At 51.1% G+C, this 12,500-nt stretch overlaps 2 protein-coding genes across 6 annotated transcripts in view; one reads left to right on the plus strand and one right to left on the minus strand.

Moving 5' to 3' along the window:
• Positions 1-6: 6 nt before the first annotated feature.
• Positions 7-2,824, plus strand: LOC142881663 (cAMP-regulated phosphoprotein 21-like). 2 transcript variants are annotated; one of them, XM_076016072.1, is made up of 7 exons: positions 7-80; positions 182-300; positions 465-536; positions 688-843; positions 1,055-1,157; positions 1,864-1,979; positions 2,392-2,824. In XM_076016072.1, the coding sequence occupies exons 1-7, from the start codon at positions 32-34 to the stop codon at positions 2,719-2,721; spliced, it is 945 nt and encodes a 314-aa protein (XP_075872187.1). In that variant the 5' UTR covers positions 7-31; the 3' UTR covers positions 2,722-2,824. The 2 variants fall into 2 exon arrangements, with proteins under 2 accessions (XP_075872187.1, XP_075872188.1); XM_076016073.1 differs by having other exon boundaries at positions 1,867-1,979.
• A 1,327-nt stretch (positions 2,825-4,151) lies between these two features.
• The window catches only part of zftraf1 (zinc finger TRAF-type containing 1), an 8,772-nt gene continuing 423 nt past the window's right edge, over positions 4,152-12,500 (minus strand). Inside the window, exons 1-7 of one of the 4 annotated variants that reach the window (XM_076016057.1) lie at positions 11,872-12,500; positions 10,735-10,835; positions 10,423-10,566; positions 7,537-7,748; positions 6,814-6,992; positions 5,901-6,109; positions 4,152-4,960 (exon numbers count right to left, since the gene is read on the minus strand). The exon at positions 11,872-12,500 is cut by the window's right edge and continues 423 nt beyond it. In XM_076016057.1, coding sequence (XP_075872172.1) covers positions 4,945-4,960; positions 5,901-6,109; positions 6,814-6,992; positions 7,537-7,748; positions 10,423-10,566; positions 10,735-10,835; positions 11,872-12,156 — 1,146 coding nt within the window. In that variant the 5' untranslated portion in view covers positions 12,157-12,500 and the 3' untranslated portion in view covers positions 4,152-4,944. Of the gene's footprint in view, positions 6,110-6,813; positions 6,993-7,536; positions 7,749-10,422; positions 10,567-10,734; positions 10,836-11,871 lie in introns of all 4 variants that reach the window. The other 3 variants (XM_076016058.1, XM_076016060.1, XM_076016061.1) reach the window with 3 other exon arrangements.

The raw sequence follows: 12,500 nt of genomic DNA on the forward strand, positions 1-12,500 counted from the left end.
GGAGGAGCTTCCCGCCACCTCCTCCTACATCATGGAGAACGGGATCCCGCCGGGCAGCATCCTGGTCAACCCTCACACTGGTAGGTGGTGGAGTCACACGCGGGTGGAGGGAGGGGTCACACGGGGTGAGCCCTCCCTCACCCCACCTAAACCCCACCCCCCCCTCCCCTCCCACCATCAGGTAAACCCTTCCTGAACCCTGATGGAACCCCGGCGGTGTACAACCCTCCAGACAGCCAGCAGCCAATCAGGAGCCAGCCTCAGCTGCAGGGCTCTGCCTCCCAGCACCAACAGCAGCAGGTAGCGCACACACACACACACACACACACACACACACACACACACAACAGGAAGCCTCCACCATGAAGAGTCTCGTCAGTCTCACAGAAACACTCACACATCTTTGTCTGTGTCTTTATCTGTGTGTGTGTGTGTGTGTGTGTGTGTGTGTGTGTGTCCCTCAGGTGCTTCAGTACACTGTGTCGTACACAGCTCCGCAGATGTTGCCTGTCGCTCCCTCACAGCCATACTCCACAGTACGTATCGCTGCACCGGCGGCGCATGACATCATCTTTATCTGTGACCGGTGTGTTAGCGGTGTGTTAGCGGTGTGTGTGGTGCGGTGTGTGTGGTGCGGTGTGTGTGCGGTGTGAGAGCGTTGCGTTAACATGCGCGTCTGTCTTTCAGATGGAAGAACTTTCCTCACAGTTTGCTCACGTCAGCTGTCAGTCGACAGGCGAAGCCCCGCCCCTCTACCCCCCCACGCAGAGCTACGTGTATGCGGCCCCGCCCCCTCAGCTCCCCCCTCCCAACCCCTCCAGCTACTGCCAGCCCTCACCTCAGGTACCCACACGTGCAAAAAAACACAATGGTGATCATATTTTATGTGATGCAATGAAGAATCTTTCAGATTTTTATTCTGAAATAATTCCGTACTGCGAATGAGTAACTGCACTGATAGTGTAACCTGTTCTTGTTACAAGAATATTTCACTATGATTGTGAAAGATATGAATACACAATGAATGAATGAATGTGTCTTCCCCTGCCTGCAGATGCCTCTGTATTACTACAGTCAGTACCCTACCTCAGCTCAGAACCCATGTAAGCCCGTCTCACCGAGCCAACACCTCCACAGCCAGGCGGTGCAACCAGCAGGTACCCAACCCACCCGTGTGTGTGTGTGTGTGTGTGTGTGTGTGTGTGTGTTTGTTCCTGCCAGTGTCTGGGGACTGCGGCAGTAGAGGAGGGGGCCGTTACACTGTCAGAGATGTAGTCTGAGGGTCTCACAGTGAACCGGTCTCTTTTCCTGCTGCTTCTGTTCAGCACAAGGTCAAAGTCAAGAGATGAGTTTCATTTTGACGCGTGAATAAAATGTGCTTGGCGGGGGGGAGGAAGGGGGGTGCGGGGGGGGTGCTTGTATTAGAGATGACATTGTGTACGGTTATTGTTCTGTATGATAGTTATAGATGTGTTTGATTGCAATGCTTTCATACAGGTTGCAAAGTGGCCGTCAATATTCAGGGGCCGGGGGGGGGGTTGAACAATTTTATAATAAATATAATAAAAATTAAATATTAGGGTGATCTTGAAGAAATTGACCATTAGTGACAATAATATACATATTTTTGAGCTTTTTGAAAAGAAATTGAGACCCCCTTAAATTTTGCTTGGATTCTTTCAGGGGGTCTCACGGGTTGATCCGGCCCTCCTGGACCCCCCTTAATTTATGCACTGCTTGCATAGTATATTAAACACTTAGGGCCCGTGTGTGAATAAGATGAACGGCATGCTTTATGTATTATTCCACGCGTGACTTCCTGAGTCACGTTGGTCCTGATGTTGTGTTTGGGCGTCCCTGCAGCAGGTTACACCCCTGGTGTGGCTGTGCAGCAGCAGTCCTCACACAGCCAGACGCAGCAGCAGGCCGTGCTGGGGACCTACTCGCCCGTCGCCTCTCACCAGTGTAGCGTGGTTCAGGTAAATGACCAGGCCAGACCAGACCAGACCAGACTAAATCAGACCAGACTAGACCGGACCAGACCAGACCAGACTAGACTAGACTAGACCAGACCGGTCAAGACCAGACCAGACCATACTAGACTAGATCAGACTAAATCAGATCAGACCAGACCAGACTAGGCAAGACCAGACTAGACGAGACGAGACCAGATCAGACCAGACTTGTCCAGACCGAACCAGACCGGTCCAGACCAGACCAGACCAGATCAGATCAGACCAGACCAGACTAGGCAAGACCAGACTAGACGAGACGAGACCAGATCAGACCAGACTCGTCCAGACCGAACCAGACCAGACCAGACCAGACGATCACCAATTCTCGGTACTCGCTCGCACTCAAAGCTCACTTCCTCTCCTCTCCTCTCCACAGGGAGGTGTTCAAATGTCCTACCCCCAGAGTAAAGTGGCCGTCGGCGGGGAGGCGGCGTACTGCTGCGTGCTCCCCCCTCCCCCGCCCTCCCACCACGGCGGCTGCCACCCCCCAGCTGCACCAATCTCGGTGCCGCCGCCCCTGCCTGGGGCGCTCAGTACTGACGACGCCTCGCCGGATGGTGCAAACACACAATCAGTTAACGGACACCTTGACATAGACACACACACACACACACACACACACACACACACACACTCCTTTGCCTTCCTCACCCACACTCAACTACTTCCTGAAGATGCCCATAGGGTACACTGTTCGCACTCCTAATGAGCATGTGCACACACACACACACACACATAAATGTACCACTGTACCAAAGCTTAGTAGTATATATATATATATATATATATACAGTATATATATATGTATATATATACTGTATATATATATATATATATATATACAGTATATATATATATATATATATATATACATATATATATACTGTATATATATATATATATATATATATATATATATATATATATATATATATATACAGTGTATATATATACATATATATATACTGTATATATATATGTACATATATATATATATATATATATATATATACATATATAAATATAAAGTCTATCAGAGCTGCTGTATTGAATGCATAATTTATATACACAAATGGAGTTTTTATATTGATAGTAAATTATATATTGTGTTTTAAAGAAATGCACTGTGTGAAGACATTAAATTGCTGTGGCTAAATTGTGGCGTCACGTGTTTATGATCTTCTGGTCTCTCTCTCTCTCACACTCACACACACACACACACACACACACACACACACACACACACTCATCCACCGTCGATGGTGTTTTCAACGTGAGCGGATGCAAAACATAAAATATTTAATAAACGGCCTCACATACGACGGCGTAATATGATTATGTGGGTCTTGGTTCCCAGCAGGCCATGGAACACAGACTGTGTGCACAGTGAGGAAGCAGGGAATCCGTCGTGCCAGTGGTCACATTTACACAGTCAGGTTTTAATCACTGCCCAACAGCACTTTGAGAAAGAATCGGACATCGGTGTTGGTTGTTGCATATCAGCGTAGGATAATGGGGCTATAGCGCCCCCTTATGCTCATCACTCAAACTTTTTTGCATTTGACGTTAACGGTTGCAGCCGTACACAACAGATATGTAGGATTACACAATAAGATATTTGTTAAGTTAAATGTAATTGTAGATGTAAAAAAAAACATCTACAAAAAAGCATTCTTCCCCTCTGCAATAACTTGCAGAAAAAAAAAACTTATTATTTTTTATGTGTGAATGTGCTTGAGTGGTTTTCTTTTTAAGCTGTGTCGAAGACAAGTTTCTGGGTTGTTGTTGTTTTGTTTTTTTTTTACTGAAAACAGTCAAAGTTCTATCTATCTATCTAATTAAATATTGATTCCAAATTGACTTGAGGAATAACAGAATTAATTTGTAATTTAAAAAATATATCGACATTACCTTTACCATTTTTATTACGCCAAACAAGTTTGGCATCAACGCTGCTTTCATCTTGCTGAAATCAATACTGTGGGTGCGCGGTGCTCAGATGGTGGACGACTCATCGTGGACAGAATGTGAGTCATCAGGACCCAGTGAGTCACATCCATCGTGTGTGCAATCCAGTACAAAAACCCAGTTCTAAATGTCCTGAGAGGAAAAACAAGGTTGTTTTTTTTTTCTGTCGTCGTCGTTTGTATTGATCTTTAATAAAAGGCACATGTACAGCCATAGTGAGATGAGTGAGTCCACTGGCATAGAGACAAAGCGTTAAAACACAGAAGTACAGGAAGTGGAGGTCAGGAGGAGAGAGATCTATCTGCATTTACAGTAGAATCTACTTTGTAAGTAACATCTTCTCGTTCAAGTAAGTCTAACACTAATATGTCACTGCGGTAAGGTACACACCCTCAGCCCCGCCCCCTGTCGTAACACATACAACACACACGCACGCACACATCCACGCGCACACACACATCCACGCGCACAAGCTGCGTCCTTCATTATCCAAAGTCTCTGTGGTCAAGGACGATCACATGACGCGGACAGCACGGCGGGGGAGGCCGTCCGCTCTTCAGCTCAGCTCCCCTGACGACCGGGTGGGGGGGGAAGAGGGGGGGGGGGCGGTCAGCTGATCGGGGGTAGGGAAGGGCCCACGTTGTGTCAAAGTTCATCCGTTGGGTACAGTAGCTCACACCTCCATGGGACGAAAACTCCCCCCCCCGAAAACACTCACAACTCATCAAGATAAGCCAAAAAAAATAAAAGTGTAAAACAGAATAAAATAGAAGAGAATTAAAAAGCAACCAGCACAGTGAGCCAGGGGTTGTCAGGGGAGGGGTTTAGGGAGGGGGAGGGGCCCCTGAGGGTCTTGTTGGTAATCCAGCCTCGCCTGACGCGTCTTCAAGGATCGAACAGTTCTTCACACAAGGTTCATGAGTCTCACAGTTATGATGTGTTTTGACGCACGCGCAGGCCATCAAGTCACACCATTTCTAAAACAAAAAAAAACAAACCCAAACTATCAAGAAAATATAGGGGTCACAGGTACTTAAATATTTGGGGTTAAGAGAGATAAAATATATTAGTGTTGGGGGTTAAATAAAATCACCAATAGAGGAGTAAGAAGAAGAAAAAAAAAGAAGGAGCAAAAAATATAAAATAAAATGCATGCAGGTCAGACGTCTCTCCTCTAGGGGGCGCTGTCACTGGGAGGGAAGTGTTGAGCTTGTTGTTGTTTTCTTTTGGTTAAAAAAAAAAAAAAAATAGTTTCCTGGTGGAATTTGAGGGCCAAAACCAAGAGTGTCTTGCAGCCTGGAAAGGGTGTGTGTTGGTACGAGGGCAGAAACACACACAGGTGCACACACACACACACATACACACAGGCATGCACGCACGTACGCATAGGCTCTTGCACGCACACACACACACACACACGCACACACACACGTACACACACAGGCACCCAGCAGATGGAGCTTTGGTCAGTGTGCTACCTTTGGCTGCAGGCATCAGTTAGGCAGGTGGGTGGGCCGGGGGGTGGGGGGCTGGGGGGTGCACCCTAAGGCCCTCATCGCCTCCCACCACCACCGTCCCAGGACGCCTCCCTTCACCTCTTCACTCCCCCTCCCTCCCCCGCCCCGCCCCCATCACAAGGCCCCGCCCATCTCTATAGCAACAGCACTACCGCCCCACAGCCAGGGGAGGGTCACTATCTTACAAGTAGGAGGTAAGTGAAATTAGTGGTATGTGTGTGTGTGTGTGTGTGTGTGTGTTTGTTTGTGTGAGTATATGTGTTAAGAGGTATCAGTGGTTCAGTGGCGTCTCTCTCTCTCTCTCTCTCTCTCTCTCTCTCTCTCTCTCGTCCTTTTCTCTCTCCTTCCTCTCCTCCTCCTCCTCCTCCGTCGCACTCGCTCTTCTTTGTTTTTAAATTACTTCTGGACTTGGAAGATGAACAGGCGCAGGTTGATGTTTTTGGCAGCCAACAGTTTGTTGCACTCCACCGAGTCGGAGATGGGCAGCGGGACGTATTCGGTCTCGTTGGTGTCGTTGCTGAAGGAGTGGTGGTGGATGACCGGCTTGATCCGCACGTCGTCGTAGGGGCCCTTCAGCAGCAGGAAGGAGCACTCCAGGGCCGAGTTCACCTGCACAGGGGCCACAGCAGCGTTCACGTGGAGGCACGGCTCAGAATGCCTGGCTGTGTCTCAATTCAGGGTCTGCATCCTTTCGAAGGCTGCATTTGAAGGCTGCATTTGAAGGCCAGCTGCGTCACAGCACTGCGCGAAGGCTCGGCCCAATTCCCGAAAGTCCAAATGCGGCCTCGGAATGCGCCCTACTGTTAGCCCATTCCAAGGCTACGCCGCTACTATCCTTCACCTCCTTCTGTATCCCAGGATCCCACGATGCTTTGCGTGCTGCTGCAAAGCATCCTGGGATCCTGGGAAGTCAGCTGAAATTAGCGCCATCTACTGGCAAAGACGCTTTGTCTAAATTGAAGTATCGAAATATTCAGTTTTTAACGTAGGGTTTTTACTTATTCGAACATCCAACGGCATCGTTGGATGGCGAACCAATGGTTAGCTTGATGCTATGAAAACGTCACTTCCGGGGTTGGCCAGCAGGAGGGAACAGCGGTGACGCAACCAGGAAATACGCCGAAGGCTAGACCGTCCCGTGTGGTTACCGGGGAGGCGGGGTTTGGGTCGGTCCTTCTAGGCCGGGTCCTTGTGTGGATGCTTCCTTCAGACGGAGGACGCTCCGTTCGAAGGATGCTGACCCTGAATTGAGACACATCCATCGTGTGCGTGTGTGTGTGTGCGTGCGTGCGTGTGTGCGTGTGTGTGCGCACCTTGCTCTTCAGGATGAGCTGGAAGGAGAGCGTGCGCTTGCAGGAGAGGTTGGGGTTGCGCTCCGAGTCGTTGACGCGCGCCTTCAGCACCCACGTCTGGTTGAGGACGGTGAAGCGCGGCGTCTCGTAGTAGAGGCGGGTGATGAAGTCGTCAGTCCGGTACGGCCTGAACTGCACCTCTGGGTGGGGGCGAGCGAGAGGAGAGGAGAGGAGAGGAGAGGAGAGGAGAGGAGAGGAGGCGGTCAGGCCCGGCCCGGCACGGCAGCCAGCGCACCGTCTGCCCCCGATTCTGTTTGGCTTTCCCCAGTGCTTGTAATCTAATTAACTGCCTAATTAGCCTCTGCTGTGTTGTGTCATGTTGATTCCTCATCGGTTGACTGTGTCAGGTGTGGTGTTGCCTCTGTTCACTCACTGCAGAGCGTGACCAAGCTTGACGTTTTCTACTGTTTTTATTTTTCTCTCCCTTCTGTCTTTTTCATTTCTTGTTTTGAAGGTACATATTTTTTAACTTTTTTTTTTTGGGGGATATTCTTTAGAATAAAGTATCACGTTGTACCGTCAGATGATGTTCTGGAGCTTTTTCAACGCACCAGCCGACTCTCAGCCTCTACGGCCTCTACTTTTAAAATGGAGCAGACTTAAAGAAAAAGCAGTCGCTGCTCAGTCAGGCAGCATTTGTGATGTTGACTGACTGAGTGGGCTTTCGCTCCCTGCTCGTGGTACCTGTGAAGCCGATCTTCTCGTAGCAGAGCAGGCTGAAGACGCTGTTGTACAGCTGCATGTCCCGGCGGTGGTTCTGCTCCATCTCCCCCAGGATGCCCATCAGCTCCGTCCCGGTCTTGGTGGGATGCGAGCACTCCCCCTCGTGCGCCGGAAGCTCGTGGAAGGGACCCTGCCAGGGGCAGCCAATCCGCTTGTACTTGCACTGAGTCACCCTGGCAACACAAGGACGAGTGTAAAGACGACGACGACGACGACGACAATGTGCTAGAGGAGGAGGAGGAGGAGGAGGAGGAGTGGTGGAGGAGAGGTGGCACAGTGAGGAAATGTAGGAGAAGTGGAGGAGAAATGGAGAAGTACAGGAGGGGCGGACGAGGGGGAGAGATGGAGGAGTGGTGGGGGTGGAGAGGTGGAGGAGGGATAGAGGAGGAAAGGTGGAGGAGAGGTGGATACATGAAGGAATGAAAGAGAGGTGGAGAGGAGAGATGTAGAAGTGGAGGAGAGATTGAGGAGTGGTGGAGGAAGAGAGATGGCAGAGAGGTGGAGAAGGAGAGGTGGTGGAGGAGAGTGGAGGAGAGGTGGAGGTGGAGAGATGGAGGAGAGATGGCGGAGGTGGGAAAGAGTGGAGGAGGGATAGAGGAGAGGTGGAGGAGAGTGGAGGAGAGGTGGAGGAGGGATATAGGTGGAGGAGAGATGGAGGAGGGATGGCAGAGGAGAGATGGAGGAGGGATGGCGGAGGGATGGAGGAGGAGAGGTGGAGAGTTGGTGGAGAGGTGGAGGAGATATGGAGGAGAGTGGAGGAGAGATGAGGAGAGGTGGAGGAGAGTGGAGGAGAGGTGGAGAGGTGGAGGAGAAGTGGAGGAGAGGTGGAGGAGAAGTGGAGGAAAGGTGGAGGAGAAGTGGAGGAGAGTGGAGGAGAGGTGGAGGAGAAGTGGAGGAGAGTGGAGAGGTGGAGAAGTGGAGGAGAGTGGAGGAGAGGTGGAGGAGAAGTGGAGGAGAGTGGAGGAGAGGAGAAGTGGAGAGGTGGAGGAGAGTGGAGGAGAGGTGGAGGACAGGTGGAGGAGAGGAGAAGTGGAGAGGTGGAGGAGAAGTGGAGGAGAGGTGGAGGAGAGTGGAGGAAAGGTGGAGGAGAAGTGGAGGAGAGTGGAGGAGAGGTGGAGGAGAAGTGGAGGAGAGTGGAGAGGTGGAGGAGAGTGGAGGAGAGGTGGAGGAGAAGTGGAGGAGAGTGGAGAGGTGGAGGAGAGGTGGAGAGGTGGAGGAGAAGTGGAGGAGAGGTGGAGGAGAAGTGGAGGAAAGGTGGAGGAGAAGTGGAGGAGAGTGGAGAGGTGGAGAAGTGGAGGAGAGGTGGAGGAGAAGTGGAGGAGAGGTGGAGGACAGGTGGAGGAGAGGAGAAGTGGAGAGGTGGAGGAGAAGTGGAGGAGAGGTGGAGGAGAAGTGGAGGAGAGGTGGAGGAGAGTGGAGGAGAGGTGGAGGAGGAGAGGTGGAGAGCTCTGAGCCTCAACAGAGGCGTCTGGCTGTGGTTTCCTGGTGCAGCAAGGTGGTGAGAAAGCCCTCCAGGTAGCAATTAATCCAGACTGTGAGTCAACACTAATTAATTAGAAACTAATTATCGAGCATGTTGGGATCCTCATTTACATCGGTAGCATGCTTTTATACCAAGAGTAGAGCGTCTCATATTCCAGTTCATCACATGTACCAGTTGTGAGGATGCGAAGTGCACTGTGAAAAATAAAGCGGCCTCTGTAACAAAAATGCACGCTGGCGTTGGGACGGCGGGAACCCTCGTCGACCTCGCCGCGAGTTTCCCGCCGGCCGCCTGCCGACGTGCGGCGGCTCGGCGTTCACGTGCCAGAGGACCCCCTCACAGCCAGGCCACTCCAGCGACTGCCATGCCTGTCGCCATGGTTACACCGGCACCTCTGTCCTCAGCCGGGTCACCTGTCGCCATGGCAACAACCTCGCGGGATTTTTGCAAATTCAATAAGCCCAATGCTGCACTCACATGATACGAGGCGAGTGACGAGTCCACGGGCCAGGGCGCCGTCGACGCCGTGGCGCCCCGTCACTGCGGCAACGTCGAAGCCTTTGGAGCCACATTTTAATTGAATTCCAAAATTAAAATGACTACTTATGTTTTTCCAGCGGGGTTAACGTGGCCGTGAACGTCTGCGTTGTCCACGAGCGGAGCGTAGCGGAGCTACAACCTCGACCCGGGATTCCTTTCTAACCATCATTTCTTCAAATCTATCAGCTTTATAATTAGTTTCCAAGACGAGAAAAAGCAGACGACAAACTGCTCTGAAATTCTTAAGATGTCCCGCCCAGTTGTGAATTCTGCTGCCAGACGCCGCAAAAAGCTCGTTTCATCTCAGACGCTGTGCGCCTCTGCCTCGGCAGCCTACTGTCAACCGTAAACTCACTGAAAACCCAGTTTTGAAGTCGACTTTGCGGCCGAGTCCAGGTGCGTGTAGCACAAACGTCACACACGCGGCGGAGCAACGTGTGATCGCATCAGCTGCTCTTCTACTTGCAAGCGGCAGCAGGTCACATGCTTCTCCGTTTCGCTCACATTAACCCCATGTGACGCCGCGCCTCGTTAGCACACGCAGAACAGTGGGGGTGGTTGGGGGAGTGGGGGAGGAGAAACCTGAACGTGTGATCACGCTGAAGATCTTTACTGTTTGTGCGCGGCCGTCGTTAGCAAATTTTCATTTTGACTTTCGCTGCGAGCTGCCTGGTTTAACGGCTTAAGAAAGTGATAATAAGGACTCTGAGCTAAGAAGCGGACCACGGGGGTGACGAGTTTTCTATCCAGGGGAAGGGAAGGAAGGAAAAAAAACAAAAACAAACCCTGGTGTTTTTGTGTGCGTGCTTGATGGGCGAGCGCACCTGTCTTGGCACTCCTCTTTCTGGTGTCTCTCCAGGCTGGAGCGAGGGAACTGTTTCAGGCAGAAGGTGCATTCTGTCGGCAGCTCGCTGACAGCCTTCTCCACCGCCAGGTTCCTGCAGCACAGGTTCTTGCTTATCTCACACCTACACAGAAACAAAGCAGAACCTGAGCTGTGACATGTGTGTGTGCGTGGGCAAGGTTAGCCGAAAGCACAGTTAGCTGCATGACATTGGAGCATAATGTAGTGAACATGTGGTGAATGAATATTGCAAAATGTACAGAGCACATCTGTCCATCTGTGTCACACTCACACACACCTGCAGTTAGGACAGGTGGCCTGTTCCTCCTTGAGACGGGAATCAGCCAGGAGATGAATAAAACAGCCCGCACACATCAAGTGTCCGTTGGTACACTGTGTTGAGGAGAAGTGGTGGGGGGAAAAAAAAAAAGTTCACGGACCAGTCAAAAAAAAAAAAAAATGGCACAAAGGGATGTGTGTGTTACAAAAAAAAAAAAGAAGGTATATATTTAAGGCTGCTGAGTGGGAGGAGGAGGCTCAAGTGGGACGATAGAAGAAAAATGAGTCAGTGGGACCTGGAAGGGGAGTAAAGTTGGAAAAAGTATTCTGAAACTTTCTGTGTTCTCGCGCCTGCAGTGATATAGGCATGAATTCCTTGGGGGATTTTCTATTTTATTTATAGCGTCTGAATTCTGATAGAATGAAATTGTATCCTTCCAGGGACATTACAATTGAAATACAACAAAATGATAGAATATATGTGCATCTATGGGGCACAATTCCAAAATTGTTTGTGGTCTTTGCAACGAGTGGCTGCAGCAACCATCTCCGGCTACCATTATTCAACCTTTTTATATTTTTTTGGCAACAGGTGATGATGCCGTGTGGGATGTACTCAGATGTGGGGGAGGGGGGATTTGGGGTGCGGGGTGCGGGGGTGTTGATAAAGGTTGAAAAGGTTTATTATTAACGTGGCCAGGCTGAACCTTGCCAAATCACTGACAGTCAGGATCGTTAACAGGAATTGACAAGCGCCTTTAAATGCCTATGCATGTGATTTATGTCCAAGGGTTTGAGAATGCAGGCTTTTTTGTTTTGTTTTGTTTCGGTTATGTGATCAGTCAGGCCAAAGTGGCGGTCAGACCGAGCCGACCACAGGCCCAGGGTGGGGTGGCTCCATTTAGCTCCCTGCAGAGACAGGTGGGGCCTGGGGCTGGACGCAGCTGCAATAATCAGCACTGGCTGGAGCTGTGGTAGCATGTTCAACAGGTTGTTTCTGGGGAACCAGTAGTAGTTGGGACACATGGGGTGGGGGGGGGGCTCTCACGGTATGAAGGCCCAGCTTCTTGGGCTGTTGTGTGACAACAGTAACAGTAATGGGGGTTAGGGGTACGGACGGGGGAGGGCTTGTGATTGACACCTTGTTTACCTGATATACTGACGCCTTGGGCAAGTCTAGGCACACGGTGCAGCACAGCACTGAGTACAGCCTCTCCTCCAGCTTTCCCGACTCCCCGTCGGGAATTTTCACCCTCTTCTTGGGTGGCTCGTCCAGGTCCGACTCGGGCCCTTCGCGACGTATCCCGACCTCGTCCTGCATGGCCGCGACCCCGGCGACAGCCTCCACCGCTGCCCCCACGGCTCCGACCCCGAGGCCGGCCGAGGAGGAGCCAGGGGCCGCAACGCCCACGTCCCTCTCTTCCAGCGAAGACATGCCCGGTAGGGTGAGCGCTCCGGGGGCAGAAATGTTATGCGAGCGACGCCACCCCAACAACAAACAAAAAAAAAGTGAGTCCGAGATATTTAGCGAGCGGCTAACGGGGGTTGGGGGGGGAGCTAGCTGGAGAGAAGCTGTGAGCAATAGCAACCGCTGGCTAGGCTAATGCTAGCAGGGCTATCGATGGCAAGCACACTGTCAGCGAGAGAGAGAGAGAGGGGGGGGGGGCAGGCTAGCTGACGTTGATTAATGTCCGCCCTCCGCCTTATTCACTTGCAATCAGAGGAGTCAACAACCGCGGAATAACCTTACGACGAGCCGAGGAAAAAGGTAGCGGACGC

Source organism: Nelusetta ayraudi, unplaced genomic scaffold (assembly GCF_046127955.1).
Source record: "Nelusetta ayraudi isolate G7.1 ecotype Tasmania unplaced genomic scaffold, CSIRO-AGI_Nayr_v1 ptg000212l, whole genome shotgun sequence".
Classification (NCBI taxonomy): Eukaryota; Metazoa; Chordata; class Actinopteri; order Tetraodontiformes; family Monacanthidae; genus Nelusetta; species Nelusetta ayraudi.